The sequence below is a fragment of the Protopterus annectens genome, chromosome 6.part0 (assembly GCF_019279795.1).
Source record: "Protopterus annectens isolate FY-2018-M chromosome 6.part0, PAN1.0, whole genome shotgun sequence".
Lineage (NCBI taxonomy): Eukaryota > Metazoa > Chordata > Ceratodontiformes > Protopteridae > Protopterus > Protopterus annectens.
The window spans coordinates 756,978,507-756,999,397 of NC_056737.1; the positions used below are offsets into that span (position 1 = coordinate 756,978,507).

General features: G+C 42.4%; 1 protein-coding gene across 1 annotated transcript in view; it reads left to right on the plus strand.

Moving 5' to 3' along the window:
• The window catches only part of NAA30 (N-alpha-acetyltransferase 30, NatC catalytic subunit), a 252,650-nt gene that overhangs the window by 147,834 nt on the left and 83,925 nt on the right, over window positions 1-20,891 (plus strand). The window contains exon 3 of the mRNA XM_044074435.1: window positions 18,839-18,962. Within this exon, the coding sequence (XP_043930370.1) occupies window positions 18,839-18,962 (124 nt within the window). The remainder of the gene's footprint in view (window positions 1-18,838; window positions 18,963-20,891) is intronic.

The window sequence follows — 20,891 nt, forward strand, 5'->3', positions numbered from 1 at the left end:
TGGTGTGAAGCTCATAAAGACTTTGTCAGCCTTCTGTGCTTCAGTCTGAGCCAGTGTAGCTTTTGAAAGGAAGGCCCTACCTGCTGAATCTAATGAAATTCTCTGAGCTGGTAATTGAGGGTCTGGACAATAGGTTAGCTAGATCCAGGTAAGCAGACTGTACTGCAACGCATTCACTTGAACATTAACCCCTCTGTGTAACCTGTTGAATAGCTGATTCACAAACAGACCCCATGCAGTCAAGGTTAGTGGCCTACTTTCCTTTAAAAGGCTTCATCACAAATGTCTCACTGAAGGGTTCCATAATAAGCCTGTTCCTCTTCAGCATACACTTTGCTGAAGTCAGAGGTCTCTGGCTGACTGAGTTTGCAGGTGACTGCAAAATTGTCACAACTCTCTCCAACTGATAACCATGTCCTGCAAAAGGGCCTAACCCAGGCAAATTCACAGTGTTTGAGCATGCACTTGTGTTCAGACAAGTACAGTTTTTATACAGCTTGGTATCAAGAACATCCTTATGCCTCCATCATAAATAGTATCCCACCTCAAAGTTAAGTCATCCACTGTTGCAAAACACTGGAGGTTTATGTTCCAAAGACTGCATCAAGAATTGTTTGGGGGGAAAAAAAAATCAAATTATGGACACACATTTCAAACACATTCTGTCATCTCTGGAGCCGCAAGGGTTGCTGAAGAAATGTAAACAACAAAACAGTTTGTCAAAAACAAATCTGTACATTGGTAGTATTCATTAGGTTTTAGATCTTAAACTGGATTTTTTGTCATAATAGAGTAAATGTGTAATATTTTGTAAACAACTTAAAATGTCTTCAGTCTTGACCTACCCAGGGAGTCATAGAACCAGTCCCTTTTTAAGTCAGAGGGGCAAAGGCTTCTATTCCAGAATGATTTTGGTACCAAAGAAAGAAGCCTCATGGAGATGAGTACTAGACCTTTCATTTTTACATCAGTACGTGAAAGTTCCAAAGTACAGAGCTTATTGAGACTCATTCCTCACACGAGTTAATTGGTAAAAACCTAAAAGGTACTTACTACCATATTCCCTTAGCCAGAGACTTGGTTTCTGAGGTTCTCCGTTTCTGGGTCACATTATCAGTTCAGTACATTAGCTGTAGATAAACCAAATGTAGGGTTGCCACCTTTCGTTGTGGCTAAAATTGGAGTAAGGCCACATCCCTCGCATCATGTGTAAACCTGCCACTCCACCCTCTCTCCCGCCCACATTTCTACCATTCTGTGGTGTCACTATAAAATCACCCGACTGGGAACGCCCTCTTTTTCCGTTCCCAGTGCCTTCTTTTGGCCAATTTACTAAGCATAGTAAATCAGCCAGTTTAACAAACTCCAGTAGTCTGTTTCCGTTTTTGAAACAGAATACTGGAGTTTGTACAGTGTTTTCTGGACTACTGGAGAATATGTTTGATTTCCGGATCATCCGGAAAAAAATAAACGGAGGGGTGGTAACCCTATCTACAGCTAGGGTTACCACCTGTCCCTCTTTGGGTAGTTGTGTTCTGTTAAAAAACATTAAAAAACGGCAAATGACCCGAGATTTTAGGACAAAACATATTTCCTAAGTTTTCATTAATCGTTGCATAAATCAGTTATTTTGTACTTGAAACACCTACATGCTATAAGAAATAGTGTAAGCAACTTAAGTACTACACAAGTAAGTTTTTATTTTGGGGAAAAAAGTGAAGTTCTGTCCTTTACATTGGCCATGGATGTGTTTTGTACTACAAAATGTCACATTTCTACAGAAAATGTTCCACTTTGGGCATTTGAAAAGGTGACAACCCTGTCTACATCTCCAAGGGTATTCACAAAATGTGTATCACAAGTCCTAGCTTACTGCAGACATGCACTTCTTTCATTATTTAGATAACTTGCTTCTCTTTCCAGTGTGTTTATCCAGAGGTTGGGACATTAACATGGGTTAATTCTCTTCTTTTGACCAGTCTGGACTTCGCAATAAATATTGCAAAATCCTCCTTGAACTCCATCTGACAGGATTGCGTTTCTGGGATACCTTATAGATTCTTCTCTTCAAAAGGCCTTTTTAACCCCAGGCAAGGTGGATTTTTATCCGGAATGTTTCCAGCTTCAGACTTCTGCAAGAGAATTTCTGAGAATCCTAGGGTTCATAGGGTCTATGATTCTCATGATACCTCTTTCCTGATTACACATGAAAAAGATGCTGAGGTTACTAAAAAAAAAAAAATCATTTGTATTCTGTGGTGCTTTAAATTCCAGTTTTGGGTGTTCTAAGAAGGAAACTGCATTGGTGCAAACAACTGAACCCAGGTCTTCCCTTCTCTCCTCAGACTCCAATGCAGTCTGTCACCACAGATTCTTCAGATTTTGGTTGGGGAGCAGTTTCCAGAGTGTTAAAAGTGCAAGGCCTATGGAATCCTTCAGGCAGACCAAAGCACATCAAGGCGCATGGATCACAGCCAGCATCTGTCATAAGCTGAAGTCTGTCCATCACTTTTGATCTCCAGGACCTTTCCAAGTGATTACAGACGATACAAACAAGTAGGGAGGTACAAGGTTGTACCCCTATGCAGGTTGGCAGTGATAGCTTGGGAGTAAGCGATTCAGCTTTCTTTAACCCTCAAAGCATGTTACATTCTGTCATAGGCAGACAAGCTTGAGTAGGACCCCAACAGACTCTCACAAATGGAAATTGAATGAGGGGATCTTCCAGAAATTGTTTTGAACACCTCAAATAAATTTGTTTGCCTGTTTTCAAAATGGACAGCTGTAACCAAGCTTTGTTCCAGGGCTCCTTCCAAGCATACCTGGAAAATAGATGCATTTTCATTCCTTTGGAAGAGAATATTTCTTGAGTTTCTACCTTTCCTACTGATGTCCATGGTGTACCCCAAAGTAAATGTGTCTCCCTTTTGGCCCAGGCATCATTGACTCTCGCTTCCTATGGAACTGGCCAAGGGCAGTTACCACAGGCTTCCTCATTGAGTAGATTTACTCACATAAGACAGTGGGAGTTTAACACCCAAATATCAGTCAGCCTCAAGTGACAGCCTAGATGATTCAGTCCTAATACATTTAGGCACTTATTTCATGAGGATGGGTAGCAGTTACTAAGAGACGAAAAGCCTGCTAGTAGAAAATCCTATGTTGGTAAGTGAATCGATTGTCTAGTTGGTACCTATTAGAGATTTTTTTATCTTTGATGCTCAAATATTTGAGAGTTAACGTTTCTCTGGCTTCACTTTTTCCTCTGTAAAAGTTAATCTTGTGGCTATTTCAGCATGTCTGTCCATAGATCCCTCCTCTTTTGTGTTTGTTATTAAAGGTTTCCAAAAGGAGTTTTATACCTGCAGCCTCCTTGTAAATGGTTTGCTTCTCCTTGGGAACTCAAACTATATACTGAAGAAATTGAATGTTACCATTTTTTAACCAACCCATCAAGCTGATTTAAGGTTCTTGAGTTGGAAAACTGTGCTCGTCATTGCTCTGACATTTGCAAGAAGAGTATGAGTTTCAAGCTGTTATCGTGGGTGAATCCTGTTTCATTTTCTATAAGAACAACCCCCCTCACTCATGCCCAGCGTGTTCTTTGGTGTTTACTTTGATTCAAGTCATCAGTTTCCTAGTTTTCTACCACCAATTCTGTATACTGTAGACGTGCATAGGTAGTTCAATTACTATGTTGACAGAGCGAAGCCCTTTAGAAAAGCCAATTAGCTGTTTATCTCTTTTCAAGAGGCAAACAGTGTACACCCTTTGTCTGAACAGGCAGTTTCTAGTTGTTTTTTTTTTTTTCCCACCATGACAAATCCCAGTATTGCGGCACATTATTCTTCAATAGTGTTGTCTTGTAGTGACATATTGCCAAGGGATGGACTCATTCTAAAGGCAGCCACATGGTCTCATCTGCATACTTTTACAAAGCATTACAAACTGGATTCCTTTTCTAGGTCCAGGTTAAACTTTTCTATGACTGTTCTCTTGGGGCTCCTGAATCCATATCCCTCCTCCTAGGATGGATAGCCTTTTGTATTCAACCCTTACAGCTTAAGGGCAAATAACAGCAATGGGAATGATGTACATAGTATAGTTGTGTAAGTTACACTTACCCATATCAGTAGGGTGAATTCCTCTTTGCTGCAGTAGCCACATCCTCTTTCTATACTCTATTCTTGTATGTAGTCATAGCTTGGTATGAAGTAGAGTTGTGTTTGTTTCTACTTTATATTAGTTTTGTTTCTGTTGATTATTTCAGGATTGTTAGGCTGCTTTTTCATTGTGTGGTCAAGAAAGTCCTGAAAAAAGCTTCACCCTGACTGCTGATTTCCCTCCTGGGGAGATGGTGCTTTTTGAAGTATACTGACTGTTGTTTCTTAGGTGGGAAACAACCCATATAGTCTAAGGGTTACTGCAACTGTGAAGAAATTGAACATCTTAAGTTATGGAAAAGTGCAAATTGCACGTTATCCTCATTACCATTCCCTCTCTTATTTATTTTATTTATTTATTTATTTATTTATTTTATTTTACATTTGTTGACCGGGCTAGTCCAGCTGGATAATTTCCATTTTCAGTGGAGGCCCGGGGAGAAAAGCTCCATTGATTAAAATAAGGTTATAGAGATTAAACAAATACAATAAATGTGAGAAACTAAAACAGTGGGCAACAATGCATACATATTAGTTTAGATAAAGTAATACAAAACATAATTTACTATCTACATACTATTGTGTGAGAATAGGGTATTTACTCATTTTAAAATGTCTAACAGACAAATTACCATTCCCTCTCTTCTTCCACCAGTTTGGTCTTAACTGGCCTGAGTAATGATTTGTAGCATATTGTCGTAAGTTTATTTCATTATGTTTGTAGTGGTAGTGATTCCTCTTCATGGAGAATGTAGACATCTAGAATAGGGTCCCGAGGAATGCAGTGCTATGGGAAAAGGGTGAGGAGACTGGAAACCTAGGAAAGTTCCTGTTATCGTTTAGCAATGAGAATGGAACTGTTAATCCAAGTCTGTCACTATGGTAAGTACTTAACAGTTGACTTTGGAGATCCTTTGTCATAGTCCATAAAAGTAATGCCAGCAAGACTTAAAACCAGTTGTGAGTACTTTCCAAGGCCACTTCTCACCAGAAGATTGCAAAAAGGGAAGAGAGAAAGTGAGGCTTGTTATGACAGTTCTTACCATCTATTTTCTGTTATGGACAAAAAGGAGCCTGAAGAACTTGAGTGCAAGTGTGGAACCAGGGATTCCTCAATGAGGCAAGCATTCTGAATATTAGAAGTGTTTAGGGGGGCTCATTTCCTGGTGTCTTGTGATCATTATGCCTTGTTTAAGGCTTTTGCCCTTAAAGATGGAAGAAATTGCTAAAGCTCAAAAAGCTTAAGGCTGTCCCCATTTCCTAAGCTAGTAAGATTTCTCCTGCTGCCCCCCCCCCCAAGCCTGTTTAAAGCTGCAGGAGGTTGACTAATGCTGAGCCACACCCAGTCAGTCACCATAAAAAACAAGACTAGGACCCACCCAAGATCTGTGCATCTAACGTATGGTAGCTCCTTGTCAGCATAGCAGTATATCCATTTTCCAGGCTTGAACTCTGGGCACCTAGACCACACTTTGGTCCAGATGTTCTAGAGGTATTGAACTTTTACTATGAGATGTGTGAACCTTGTTATCAGTGCAGATCATGTTTTTGCAGATGTTCTTCGTGTTTCACTTTTGCAGTCATTACATTTGGGTTATCTGCTTGCAGTAACCCTCAGTCAGCCTGATTAACAAAGTCTTGGGTTCTGCGTTGGTTGCTGTCCCTTCTTCCATGACGTCAGGTTGTCAGGGGTATAAAACATGCAGCCGACGCCATTACATCAGTCTTTCTTGCTGTGTGGTGCCCGAAGCAGAAGCAGTTTAAGTGCCGGTCGGCCGACTCCTGAAATTTTCGTTTTCGAGTTAAAGAACCGAAGTCTTCAACTAAAGCTAAGCACCCAGTTGGGGAAACTTTTTCTTGCTCCTTACCGATGTCAGTAAAAGTTAATAATTGCATTACTTGTGGAAAGCAAATACCTCATAAAGATTTTCATTCGTACTGTATTCCTTGCCTAGGCCCTAACCACGACATACCTTGCTGTCGGTTTTGTGCTTTATTTAATCAGCGCACTATCCGTCGTCCGTATATTTTTGCCTCTAAATATTTCAGTTCTCAGTTTAATTATCCAGAAATGTCATCGATTAGCCATCCGACTACCGGTATTTCGAAAAATGCAAAGATAAAGACAGAGACACGCTGCCGAGGTCCAAAACTGCAGATGACTCTTCTAAGCCAGTTACCACTTTGCCGGTACTCAGTGAGGTGCTTTCGCAGCCCCTGATACCCCGCTACTTCTGATTGGCAGGCCTCTACTGAGACCCATTCGGAGTCCGGTATGCCACGAGATGCTTCAACTATGGAACCCGTGAATGTCTCTACCTTGGATGGGTCCGGAGCCGCTGAGCAGGCACCGGCTTCTGAGGGTATATTCAGGCCTACAGACTTGCATATTAAACAGACGCCTCCTTCATTTAGGCCAAAATCTCGAACCATGCTTAAAAAACTGAAGTCCAGGCCGCATGCTCAGGCCTCTATGCCTAAAAAACAAATGATAAGAATGGCTGAAGATCTTATTACTCTAATCAGGGGAAGCCAACCTCCCTCTTCTAAGAGACCTAGGACTGAAGTTGTTTGTGAATCTACTGACCAGGATTCTGATTTTTCTGAGTCTTCTGATGATCTGGATTTGCCCTTATCTACTTATGAGGATTCTGATGCAGAGGACTGTATTCCCTCTGCTTCCCCTCCAGAGGATTTTTCTTTTGGTGAAACCTTACATACTCTAAGGGAGCATTTCCACTGGGAAAGCCAGGATTTTTCTGATTCAAAAAAGAGGCTTAGGGATTTCTTACTCCTGCCTCCGTGTAGACCTTTAGCTATTCCTCCTGTACTAGACATTGTTGATGATGCTTTTTCGGAATCTAGTTTGGCCCCTGATTCTTTGCCTCCTGCTCCCAGAAAACCTGATTCACACAAGTTCCTTTTTAAAAATCCTATTGTGGATCCAGAGACTATTTCACAGGGACCTAAGGGCAGTAAGGCTTCTACTGCTAAAAATCCTACTCCTTCTGATAGAGACTCCAGGGCACTGGATAGATGGGGTATGAAAGTTTACACATTTGCAACCTTGGCCATTAGGGCTTTAAACTGCTAGTTTCATATGTTAAAGTATCAGCAACATGTTATTGGATTGCTTAAGCAGAAAATGATGTTGATTCCTCACTGTGCGGAAAATAAAGAATTACAGGATTTAATGCATTCTGCAGAACAGGTTGGAAAACATACTTTGCAATGTGGATTTGATTCATTAGAGGCCTCTTGCAGGGCTGCTGTTACTGGGTCTGTGCTCAGTAGGCATTCTTGGCTTAAGGAGCAATCTTTGCCTGATCATGTTAAAGCTAAATTGTTGGATGCTCCCTTAAATCAGGACCGCCTGTTTGGCAACAAGGCGGAGGAAGTTCTTAAAAAGATGGAAGATAAAGCTAAATCTATGCAAACTGTTAAAGATTTCTTACAAGTTCAATCTCCTAGATTTAGTAGGCACTAGCCCTCTTAAGAATCTGTCCTTTCCAGCCCCTTCCAGGTCTTCTCAAGCCAACCCAGACCTAGCAGAAACCCCAGGTTTCAGTCCCAGGGGACACACAAGACTAAGCAGTGGGGGGTTTCCGCACCCAAATCAGGGAGTAGTAAGACTCCCTCCTATGGAAAACTGTCTCAATGACTTGCTTTTAAAACTTCCAAGCACTTCCCAACTGAGTGCTCCTGTGGGTGGAAAGATTGGTCTGCACACCAAAAACTGGAAAGACATTACCCAGGACAAATGGGTTTTAAATATAGTGTCCCAAGGATACAGATTTCACTTTCACACCTTACCAACACCAAGCGGGTGGCCAGACCTACCCCCAAACAAGTGGGCAGTGGCCCAAAGTCAAGTACTCTCTCTCACTCTCTCGAGCATGGGGGCTTTTCATTTGGTACCAGAAGAGGACAAGGGACAAGGTTTCTATTCGAGACTTTTTCTGGTACCCAGAAAAGGCAATATGTGGCATTCTATCCCAGACCTTTCTACTCTAAATACCTTTCTAGTGATTCCAAACTTCAAGATGCTGACTCTTCACCAGCTGCTTCCTATGGTAGGCAAAGATGCATGGTTGGCAACACTAGACTTAAAAAAAAGCATACCTGCACATCCCTGTCAGAGAGTCTTGCAGAAGATACCTACACTTCAAAGCAGGCTACTTGCATTATCAGTTCTCTGCACTGCCCTTTGACTTCTCTACTGCGCCCAGGGTGTTCACAAAGTGCCTAGCTCCAGTCATTGCATTCTGCAGGCGAATAAATATTCAAATATGTCCATACCTGGACGATTGTCTAATTCATGCAGAAAGCCAGGGCATACGTTTGAATCATCTGGCCTTTGTTCAAAGAGTACTGACTTGTCTGGGGTACACCATAAACGAAAAGAAATCACGCCTGGTACCCTGTCAACAAATTATATACCTGGGAGCAAGCTTGAATACAACTTCCAGATGGCTTTCCTCACGCCAGAGAAACGGACTCATTTGACAACCTACTTCAAACAAGTGGCCACAAAAACCCAGTTATCTGCAAGGCAAATACTGCAAGCCTTGGGGTTCATGGCCTCCTGCATTCTTCTAATTCCATATGCAAGGCTGCATATGAGGAAATTGCAATGTTATCCCAAAAGCCTATGATGTCAACATTCACAGGATCTAGAAGCTATGATTCCTGTCATACCTTGCCTACGCCTAGAGTTCCTTTGGTGGGCAGAGGCCTGCCACCAAAACAAGGGACTACCATTCACACTACCCCCTGCCGCCCAAACCTTAACAACAGACGCATCAGACTATGCATGGGGGGCTCACCTGGCAGGGAAGTGCATTCAGGGCAAATGGAACCCAAATCAAATGCACCTACACATAAATCAAAAGGAAATGTTAGCTGTACAGAATGCTCTCGTCAGCCTTCAAGGACAACATTATTCAGAAAGACAACACCACGGTCATGTGGTACATAAACAAGCAGGGGGGTACGCACTCCTACCTCTTTGCAGACTAGCCATGGCATTGTGGAACACAGCCTTGAGCTGCCAAGTGAATCTACAAGCTCAATTCCTGCCAGGAAAACTAAATACACTGGCAGATGGATCAAGCAGAAACCTCATGGACCTACACGAGTGGAAACTGGAACCAATGATTTTCAACATTTTGACAAGCAAATGGGGGAGCCCAGATATAGACTTGTTTGCCTCCCTCCAGAACCATCAGTTGGACAAATTTTGCACAAGGATTCCCCACAAACTAGCTTGGAAAGTGGATGCTCTATCCTTCAACTGGAAAAACCTATCAGTTCATGCCTTTCCTCCTCTACCTCTGCTCTCCAGGGTACTTCTAAAGATCAAACAGGACAAGCCAAGGACGATTTTAATTGCACCAAACTGGCCACGCCAACACTGGTACACCCTCCAGCGCAGTGTGTCAATCTTGGCCCCATGGCACCTGCCTCAGACTCCTTCCCTGTTGTCTCAGCAGGAGAACCAGATTCTGCAACCCTCAGCTGCAATCCCTGAACCTAGCAGCCTGGCTAATTACTTAATCTCTCCTTTACCACCTCTAAGTAAATGTGATGGATATCATTTTAGAGGCTAGAAGGCCTAGTACTAGAAAATCTTATGCTGCAAAATGGAAAAGATTTTATACTGGAACTAATCTCAAGGGATGAGCGCAGCAGTGCCCAGTTTACCTCAGATTCTACAATATTTGACTGAGATGCTTCATAAGGGCTTATCCTTTTCCTCCATCAAAATTCATGCCTCAGCCATTTCAGCTCATTATAGCACAGAGCCTTCCCCTCTTCTCTCGCCCACTGCTCAAGTAGTTTCTCAGAGGGGCCAAAAATTTAAGGCCACCGAGGAGAGCTCCAACTCCAGCCTGGGACCTTAACTTTGTCTTGGAGAAACTCACTCTTCCTCCTTTCGAGCCAGCTGCTCCTGCAGATTTAAAATTCCTTTCCTGGAAAACAGCTTTCTTTTTAGCAATGACTTCTGCAAGAAGGATGTCTGAGTTACAGGCCCTTATGGCAGTGGAGCCTTTCGTCTTCTTTCATGCGGACATGGTGTCCTTCAGAGCCAATCCCTCCTTCATGCCCAAGGTGGTATACAGTGTGGCTCTTAATCAGTCCATTCATTTGCCTACCTTCTTTCCTAACCCACAGAACAAAGGGGAACGGATACTGCGCTCCTTAGATGTGCACAAACAACTTAGATTCTACTTGGACAGGACTAAACCTCAAAGGAAATCTGAACAACTGCTGGTGGCATTTGCTGCAGGGACAGAGGGGAAAGCTATTTCAAAGCAACCATTTCAAAATGGATAGGCCACTGCATTTTTTTCTTCTACAAGAACCACGAAACACCTATCCCATAGGGCATCAGACCCCATTCAACCAGGACTGCATCTACTTCTACAGCTTTTCTCAGGGGTGTCCCTACAAGGGTCATACTAGAAGCTGAACCTGGAGTTCTGTACATACTTTCACCAAGCATTATCATTTGCCAATTTTCTATAAATCCAGAGCTGGTTTTGCCACTGCAGTCTTGCAGGGCCTTATAGCTGGTCCTAATTCTATTTAAATTCCTCCTCCCAACCTTAGCTTTGGGAATCTACCCAAATGTAATGACTGCAACAGCGAAACATGAAGAACATAGTACAGTTGTGTACACGTACCGCAAATGTAGATATTCGAGTGTATTCACTGTTGCAGTCCTGGATGTTCTTCATTCCACATTGCTGCAGTCCTAACTATTGGGTAGTCCGCTGTCCAGTCGGCCCGAATACCAAAGTATATGGCTGACGTCGGTCAGGGCGCATTAGACTGACGTCAGTACGTCAGGGTACTAATGCGCATGACCGACGTCATATCCTCAGTCTTTTTTGCCGCATGGTCCGATGCAGAAGCAATTTTGCGAGTGCAGGTTGGCGTTCTGAAAGTTTCTGAAGTCAGAGTTTCAGACCGAATCAAAGTTGGCTAAGTACCCGTTGGGAATATTTTGTTTTTTCTTGCCTCAGTATTTAACGGATGTCAGAAAAGTGAATAACTGTATTTCTTGTGGGAAACAGATACCTCATAGGGATTACCATACTTTGTGTATACCTTGTTTAGGGCCTGAGCACGGCGTTGTTGGATGCCGCTCTTGTGCTAGATTTAACAAATGCACTATTAAGAGAAGGTTAGACTGTGCCAGGTTAGTTTTGGGAAGCGTTGTAATTATAAAATGCCGTCGGATGCTCCGGCCGCTTCGCCAAAAGCGCAAGGACAAAGCAGCAAGGCCTAGAGTGGAAGAACCGACAGTCCCTGACGTCGGTTCTTTAGAAAACTCAGTGGAGCCGGAGGTTCTGCCAGGTGTTTCTTTGGAGTCTCAGGGAGAGACTTTATTGTTACAGGATGTATCCTCTCAGGAAGTAGGCCAGGCTGAGGGGGCTTCTCAGGTGGCTGTTCTTCCCTCTCTTCCTAAGGTGGTTAGAGCCTCCCCTTCTGTTTCCAAGGCTTCTTTGAGAGGCAGGCCAAGTTTAGCTTCAGTGGGGGTTTCTCCTAGTGCTTCAGGGTCTTTGCCTAAGAAACATATGCTTAAAATGGCAGAGGATTTGATTACTATGATTAGAGGTTCTATGCCCTCCTGATAAGAGGCCTAGGGTGGAACCTGAGTTTGAGAGTTTTGAGCACTGTTCGGAGGCTTCTGAGTCTTGGCTGAAGACTTGCAGGAGTATCCTCCTTATTCTGATTCTGATGTGGATGATTCTACTCCTTCAGCTTCTCCTCCTGAGGATTTTTCATTTTCAGAGACTCTGCATTCCATGAGGGAGCATTTTAAATGGGAAGGTCAAGATTTCTCTGATTCCAGGAAGAGGCTTAGGGAATTCTTGTTTTACCCCAGCATAGGCCTTTAGCTATACCTCCTGTTCTGAATGTGGTGGAAGATGTTTTTGCAGAGGCTTCCTGAATCCTGATTCTTTGCCTCCTGCCCCAGTTAAACCGGATAGGTACTATAGGGTGCCTGAAGCTCATAAGTATCTTTTAAGAGTCCTAGGGCAGACCCGAAACTGTCTCTCAGGGGCCTAAAGGTGTGAAGGCCTCTGTTGTTAAAAATCCTGTTCCTCCTGATAAAGAGGCAAGGGCTTTGGATAGATGGGGAAAGAAAGTGTATACTTCTTCCACTTTAGCCATGAGGGCGTTGAATTGTCAGTTTCACATGTTAAAATATCAGAATTACCTCCTTTCACAATTGAAATCTAAGGTGGATGCTCTGGCAGAAGGTATTGAGTGTAAAGAGTTGCAGGATTTAGTTCATGTGTCTGAACAGGTGGGTAAACATTCCTTGCAGTGTGGCTTTGATGCTGTGCAGGCCTCCTCGAGGGTGGCTGCCACTGGTTCTGTTCTTCGTAGGCATGCCTGGTTGAGAGATCAGAATTTAGCTGAGCATGTTAAAACAAGGATTTTGGATGCTCCTTTGCAGTCTGATGTGTTGTTTGGTTCGCCTGTGGAAGCAGTTTTAAAGAAAATGGAGGACAAGGCTAAGTCTATGCAAACTGTTAAGGATTTTTGCAGGTGCAGCCTCCAAGTTTAGTAGAAATTGGCCTACTAAGGGATGGACTTATCCTGCTTATGATTCCCAGTCTAGGGGTAGGTCTAGGCGTGGTAGGGGTAGAGCTCAAGGTTCTTTTAGGCCTAGGACAGGGAGTTCCCTGCTCAGACTTCTGGTGAGGGCAGGGGTCAGTCCTTTCGTAAGCAGACCCAATGACCTGCCTTTTCAGCTGCCAGTACATTCTCGCCTGGCAGCACCTTTGGGAGGAAGGCTGTCTCTTTTCAAAGAAAATTGGGATTTAATTACCCAAGACAGATGGGTTCTGGATATCATTCACCACGGTTACAGGTTTTATTTCCATACCTTGCCTCCTTTCAAAGGCATGCCAGACATTCCTCCTCTACAAAGAAAAGAGGCTCACAAGCAAATTTCTCTGTTGCTCCAAATAGGGGCCATTCAGCCAGTTCCTGTGCCAGAAAGGGGCCTAGGATTTTATTCTCGCCTGTTCCTAGTACGAAGAAGGGGAACACGTGGAGACCAATTTTGGATTTATCTATCCTCAACACTTACCTGGACATTCCCAAGTTCAAAATGTTGACGTTACAACAGCTTTTACCTCTGCTGGGCAAAGATCACTGGATGGTAACTTTAGATCTCAAGGAAGCTTACCTTCATGTGCCTATAAGACTAAGTTGCAGGAAGTATCTGCGTTTTCGAGCTGGAAATTCTCATTATCAGTTCTCTGCATTGCCCTTTGGCTTATCCACTGCGCCCAGAGTATTCACAAAGGTTATGGCTCCAGTGATAGCTTACTTCAGGCTGAAAGGAATTCAAATCTATCCTTACTTGGACGACTGCCTGATTCTAGCTCAAGAAAAGGAAGACCTTCTACAGCATTTGGATTATGTCATAGCAGTGCTAAGATGCCTAGGGTATTCTGTGAACGAAATAAAGTCCAGTCTAGTACCCTCTCAAGACATGTGCTTTCTGGGTGTGAGACTGAATACAGCAGCCCAGATGGCCTTTTTAACTCCGGACAAACAAAAGAATCTTTCCAGTTACTTCCATCAACTATCTCTTCAGTCCGGGCTGACTGCAAGGACAGTCCTTCAAGCCTTAGGGTTCATGGCATCTTGTATTCTGGTGCTTCCCAATGCCAAACTGCATATGAGGAAGCTGCAATGGTACCTCAAAAATGTATGGACACAGCACTGCCAGGATTTGGACACTGTCATTCAAATAATACCTTGCATTCAAAAGGAATTTTTGTGGTGGGCTCAGGAATGTCACCTAAACAAGGGACTCTCTGTGACCCGGCCAGAGGCGAGTCAGATTCTAACGACAGATGCCTCAGACATTGCTTGGGAGCTCATCTAAATGGAAAGTGGATACAAGACAAGTGGCCTGCCAGACTACAGCATCTACATATCAACATGAAAGAGATGTTAGCAGTCCAGTTTGCATTAATGGCTTTCAAGGAGTTATTTCTTCCAGGGCAGGTGTTGATTCTAACAGACAACACAACTGTCATGTGGTACATCAACAAACAAGGAGGAACACATTCTTACCCATTGTGCAGGCAAGCAATGGTTTTATGGGAGACTGCGCTCAGCTTGCAATGAACTCTTCAGGCAAGATTTCTGCCGGAGGGACAGAACTCCTTAGGAGATGTGTTAAGCAGTCAAATCATGGATCCCCACAGTGGAAACTGGATCTTCATGTATTTCAAAAATTGACAGTGTCATGGGGAACTCCAGACATAGATCTGTTCGCTTCTCCACTAAACCACCAGCTGCCAAAGTTTTGCACAAAGAGGTTTCATCACACAGCTTGGAAAGTGGATGCTCTTTCTTTCAGTTGGAAAAATCTTCATGTGTATGCTTTTCCACCTCTGCCTCTTCTCCCAAAGGTACTTCTAAAGGTCAGACAAGACAAGCCAAGGATGATTTTAATAGCTCCAGATTGGCCTCGGCAGCACTGGTACCCATTACTGAGGAGTCTGGTAAGGAAGCCTCCATGGCCTTTACCCTTGATTCCACACCTGTTGTCTCAGAGGGACGGTCACCTGCTCAATGTCAAGCTTCACTCTCTTCATCTAACAGCCTGGCATATTCTGTTTTGAAAGACAGCAGGTCTCAACTTCCTCAACAAGTTTTAAATGTGATTATGGAAGCCAGAAGACCTAGTACAAGGAAAGTGTACAGAAAAATGGAAGAGATTTTTATTTTGGAGTGCAGCAAACAATTTGGAGATTTCTGAGCCTAATTTGAGTGTGGCTCTTCAATATCTTACTGAGTTATTGGACAAAGGTTTGTCTTTCTCTTCCATTAAGATTCATGCTGCAGCAATTTCAGCTCACTATGATTGTGACCCACCATTGTTTTCGCATCCTTTGTTCAAGCAATTTCTTAGAGGGGCAAAGAATATAAGACCCCACGTAGAGCTCCTACTCCTGCTTGGGATCTCAATTTTGTGTTGGAGAAACTTACTCTACAACCTTTTGAGCCTCGGCTACTGCTGAATTGAAATACTTGTCATGGAAGACTGCTTTTTTGTTGGCCATTACTTCTGCAAGAAGGGTTTCTGAGTTGCAGGCCCTTATGGCGGTAGAGCCTTTTTTGATTTTTCATAAGGATAGGGTATCTGTACGTACTAATCCTTCCTTTATGCCTAAGGTGGTTTCTAGTGTGGCTTTAAACCAAACTATTCATTTGCCTACTTTTTATGCAGATCCTCAAAATAAAGGGGAAAAGATTTTGCACACTTTAGATGTACACAGGCAGTTGCGTTATTATTTGAGCAGGACTAAGGATTTTAGGCAGTCTCAGCAGTTGTTTGTTTCTTTTGCTTTGGGTTCGCAGGGCAAGCCTGTGTCAAAACAAACTATTTCTAGGTGGATTGGGTTTTGCATTGCATTTTGTTATTCCCATCATGGCAAGGAGATTCCAGCTGGGATTAGGCCTCATTCCACTAGGGCTACTGCCACTTCAACAGCATTTCTAAGGGGGGTGGCAACTAAGGATATTTTGGAGGCAGCTACTTGGAGTTCAGTGCATACTTTCTCTAAGCATTATCACCTTCCTCTCTACTCTAAGTCTAGGGCTGGTTTTGCCACAGCTATTTTGCAAGGCATGTTGTCAGTTCCTGCTTCCTTATGATTTGCCAGCCTCCCTTACCTCTGCTTTGGGATTCTACCTAATAGTTAGGACTGCAGCAATGTGGAATGAAGAACATAGTACAGTTTTGTACCTACCATAAATGTAGATGTTCGAGGATCCACATTGCTGCAGTCCAATTTACCCTCCCTCCTTCCCCTCTGTGTTTAGGGGTGGTTGTGTAGGTGAGGTTATATTCTGGTAATTTTGTATATATTGTACATATTTTTGGTGCAGGTATGTTTGGAGTTTTTGGTTTTGGCCTTATCTTTTCAGGGTCTTCTGACATCTGGGGCAAGAAAAGACTGAGGATATGACGTTGGTCATGCGCATTAGTACTCTGACGTACTGACGTCAGTCTAATGCGCCCTGACCGACGTCAGCCATATACTTTGGTATTCGGGCCGACTGGACAGCGGACTACCCAATAGTTAGGACTGCAGCAATGTGGATCCTCGAACATCTACATTTATGGTAGGTACAAAACTGTACTTTACCCTCCCTCCAGCCCCCTTTCTTCTTTTGGCAATACCTCTACTCTCACTTACTATGCTCAAAAAGTTTTTTGGTGTATTTGCTTTTTTGTTGGAGGTATATCCTTGTATTATAGATTTAATTGCTTCCCATTTGGAGGGCACCTGACATCTGGGGCAAGAAAACTGATGTATTGGCATCTGCTACATGTTTTATACCCCTGATGACCTGACGTCATGGAGGAAGGGACAGCAACCAACGCAGGACCCAAGACTTTGTTAATCAGGCCGACTGAGGGCTACTGCAAGCAGATAACCCAAATGTAATGACTGCAACAGTTAATGCACTCTAACATCTACATTTATGGTAAATGTACACAACTGTACTCTCTGCTCCCCAGCTGAGGGAAGTTGAGCTCCTCCTTAACTCATTCTGCTGCTTTTTGACCTTTTCATTTTCTCCATTGAGTCTTGTTCAGTCCATTTTATTCCCCCATTCAGATTAGATCAGTGATTAACCCCCATGTTTAAGAATGTGGAATATGCAGATGGTCTTTTGTGTAAGTGAACATAACAGAAGGTCTGCAAGGAAAATTGTACCTTTTTGTTGACAGTTTTCAAAATCCTAGTTAAAACCTGAAGGTGTAGAATAGATAGAGAAAGAAACTTGATATGATTGGTAGAATGGAGTTGCAATATGGAAATTTGAGTTAATTTCTAGTAAATCATCTGGGAGGTAAGAAAAATACTCATTTAAAGTGGAAGCAAAACTGGCAAAAGTCTAAAAAGTGATCTTGGGGATGTTACTGTTAGATAAGCAAATTGTTAAGCAAGTAGAGTGAGGAAAAAATGAAGACCAGTGGAGTAAAGAAATGCATAGGAAGAGGCCTCTTGCATTGAAGAACAGCAATTGTTTGTTGACTGCATTGGGGAGGACGAGTGCTAAGGAATGCTAAGATGTGTAGTTTCTGGAACAACTGCAAGATCTAGTGCAGACTGATGTAGTTTGTATGGTGCCATCTAGAGTGCTGTGTGCAGTTCTGGAAATGTAATCTTTCTTTTTTAATGTATGATAGAGGCATTTCAGAGAAGTGCAAAGAAATGTGCTGTTTGTGCAATAAGCTGTATTGGGAGAGAGCTTAAAAGAGCTTAATGTAAGAAAAAAACTTTGCTAATGTACTGAGATTTCAAAGTGTGACTGAATTTCCCTGGCTTCCTTGCATAGGGGGATGGCTGGAGCTCTCATTGCGACCAGATGACAGGAAATTTAGTAGAGGTGTGAGCATTGAAGGAGTCACGAGAGTGTGTGGGGTGATTCATTATTTACTTTGCTGGAGCATTCCTTCCTAGAGGGAGAGAGGTTTTTCTCTTTATGATGAAGAGGCATGCCATGGTGATGTAGATATGCTGTAGTTGCGTGACAGATTGCCATTATTTCCAGGAACAGGACCTTCTTTGGTCTTGCTGTGCTCCGGAATATCCTTCCATGGGGGCCTCCCAAGATTTATGTAGCTGGGGATTCTGTCCCACAGGTTGAAGATTAAATGAAAAACAACTTCAGGTAAAGAAGTTGTGCAACTTTCCATCTGAGGAGTTAGTTTTTCATTTGTCTTCAACCTGTCTTCCCTCCTTCCAAATTTTTAAGACCTGACTGATAAGGATATGGATATCCCTTTATCTGTTTGAGCTCCTGAAGTGCTCTTTTTTTTTTTTTTATTCTATTCAGGGACATGTATTTATAACGTTTTGTGGTACACAGTAGATGGATTATGCGAAGCAGGCTCTATCTGAGGGAATGTGGGGAGAGCAGGGTGTTATGGGTAGTCACGGAACAGAAGAGCAGTGAAAAAGCACCAAGCAGCAATAGCGTAAAAATAGTTTTAATAGTATCTTGTAGTGCATTCTGAGGAAGTCGAGTGACGAAAGCGGAAATTAAAACTATTTTTACGCTATTGCTGCTATGCCTCTTCTGATTTTTCAGTGGTTTGGTGCTCTTTTTGTTTGTGTTATGGGTAGTGGTGGAGCTCAGATTTTTGGATCCTAGAGTTGTAGAATTCGGCCAAGTCAGTTCGGAACCCACGTGTTGGAGACAAATGAAAAACCAACAACTCAGATGGAACATTGTGGTAAGTACATAACTTCCTTTTTTTGCGATATAAAGCCTACAGAATATTGCAGTATTGCTGCAGGTAAAATATTTTAAGCTTTAGATGGCTACAGGATACTGCTGACTTTTTTTTAGTGTTGGAAATTAGATTTAATTACAATAGTCCATCAAAATGTACATGTGTGTGTCTGTGTCACAGAGTTGGCAGAGGGTATAGAATGTTGCCGTTGTTGCTAATGGTGATGCTCATCAGTTGTAAACCTCTTCATTTACTGCTTTGCAGGATGGCTGAACTTTTTTTGCTTATTTACAGTCTAGTTGGCTACATTTAAAATGGAAACTTTTTTTTTCGCATTGTGATTAACGTATTGTGACCTATTTTTTTTCTTTATTCAAAGGCCATGGTTGATAAAGAATGTGTAGGTGCCATTGTTTGCAAGCTGGACATGCATAAAAAGATGTTCCGAAGAGGATACATAGCCATGTTAGCTGTGGACTCCAAGTACAGAAGAAAAGGCATTGGTAAGAATGTTTTTTAATAATGTACATAGATTATCATTTACATATGGCTGCTGCTACGTTTGTATATGAATTTTGGGAGATTCTCAAGCTGGAGGTGTACTTTCTTAATTTGAGGAGTTGCAAGGTGAGACATTGTTCTGCCTTCTGTGTTAATAAGAGATTTGCACAGTTTATGACAAAAAAAACTTGACCGACTTTACTGATGATTTCTGTATGTCTTTGTCAACTTGCATTATAAACTATTTTCCCTTGAAATAAAGGTTATTTTATATTAGTTAATTGAATACATTAATTACAAGTGTCTCATGATTGCATCATCTACAGACTTGTCTTGGTTTGAATTAATTTCTGTGTTTAATGTACCAACTCATTATACTGTGTTGTCAAGTGCAACTTGTAGCTGTGTCAAAGTTGACTTTGGGTAAGCAGTGGTACAAATACTGAGCACTTTTGTTAGTAGTATCTTCATGTACTGAGAATTGGCAGTACTGTTCCTGAACAGAGGGAACATCGTGTACTGTTTCTTCTGTCTGTTTCGCTTCAAGAGGTGTGTAACCACTCGTCCACAGGAATACATCCATTCCTTCCTGAGTACTTCATGGAACAAAAGTACCCCCATTTGGGCCCTTATTGTATTAGATTGTTTTATAGAAGGGAGTTGGTGTGCAATTGCTCTGTGATTGTTTTAATTTTTGGAGCTTTTTCCAGTGGCCGGTGATGTTCCTGTACAAAAATCAGTAATAGCCGCTCCAGTGGTATAGAAGGATAAAGCCCTAATTAAGGCCAAGCCGACCCGGGTTCACTTAGCAGTTCATGTGACTGACTGAATGGTACGAAAGGGATGGGACATTGGGTACTGGGGCCCTGCCAGTAAACAGGAGGTCTTAGGGAGAAAAAAATAAAATCACCAAGTAGTATACCTGCAGAAGACAGATTGCTTTGAAAGACTGTCATACATGTACTATGTAGAATTCCACTGTGAGACTTTACCACCTGAAAGTCCAAGGGTGATGGTTAGACCATGGCAATACGATGTAGAATGTCACTTGGCTGGTGAGGAAGGAACTAGTTCTTGGGCTTGAAGCTGAGTAGTAGTTTCTACATGTAGTTGGTCTTACCTTTACACGTGGGGTTTGTTTCTGGAAACAAACGTTTTGACTGGGATAGTTTGTTTTCCTTTTCTGAATTTGCCCCTTAGGAGGTGCCCATGGCAGATGTGGTGATGTTTTGAAGTCCCAGCTATGTGCTGTACAGTTGAAGTTTATACCAGTGGTTGGAAGGGTTGCCTCCTTGCTACTGATGTTTTGAAAGGAAAGATTTAAGTTTTGTTTCTCCACACATGCCTAATAGCTGTTAAGAGTATTTCATTGTCTTGGGGATGTTTGATCTGATGCAAGAGTACCACATACTGGCTCTAGTTTTACAGTAGGTTTTTAATGCTGGTATGAAGAATGACAGGGATACCTGAAGGAACATGATAGGGAGGCACTTCTTGCCTGAACTAATCCCGAGTGTGAACAGTTTAGCACAATATTGAAAGTATTAGTAAAAACAACATGTAGAAAGTTATTAAGATCATTGCAAAGGATGCTTAAAGAGATAGAAATTGTGAGTCTTGAGTTGGATCAGAGTCTCCAGTCTTTTGAAGTGTACATCTTTGGCAGTGTATTGCTTTCAATCAGCCCCGTTTAATCCAGGCAGATTTTAGAGATTTGATTATAATGTCAGCATTCACATGGGAGCATACCAACTCTAGGGTAGCATTGCAGGCATTGGTACTACTAAAAGAATGTGGAGATGTTGGTCTTGCACATTTTTAAGGTTATTGGAAGAGTGGCTCAGCATAGGATTTTTTAGTCTATAGCAACAACATTATAGAGAAATGCAAGGAGTTGGAGAAGCTGTTGCTCCAAAAAAATTGAAGTTTTT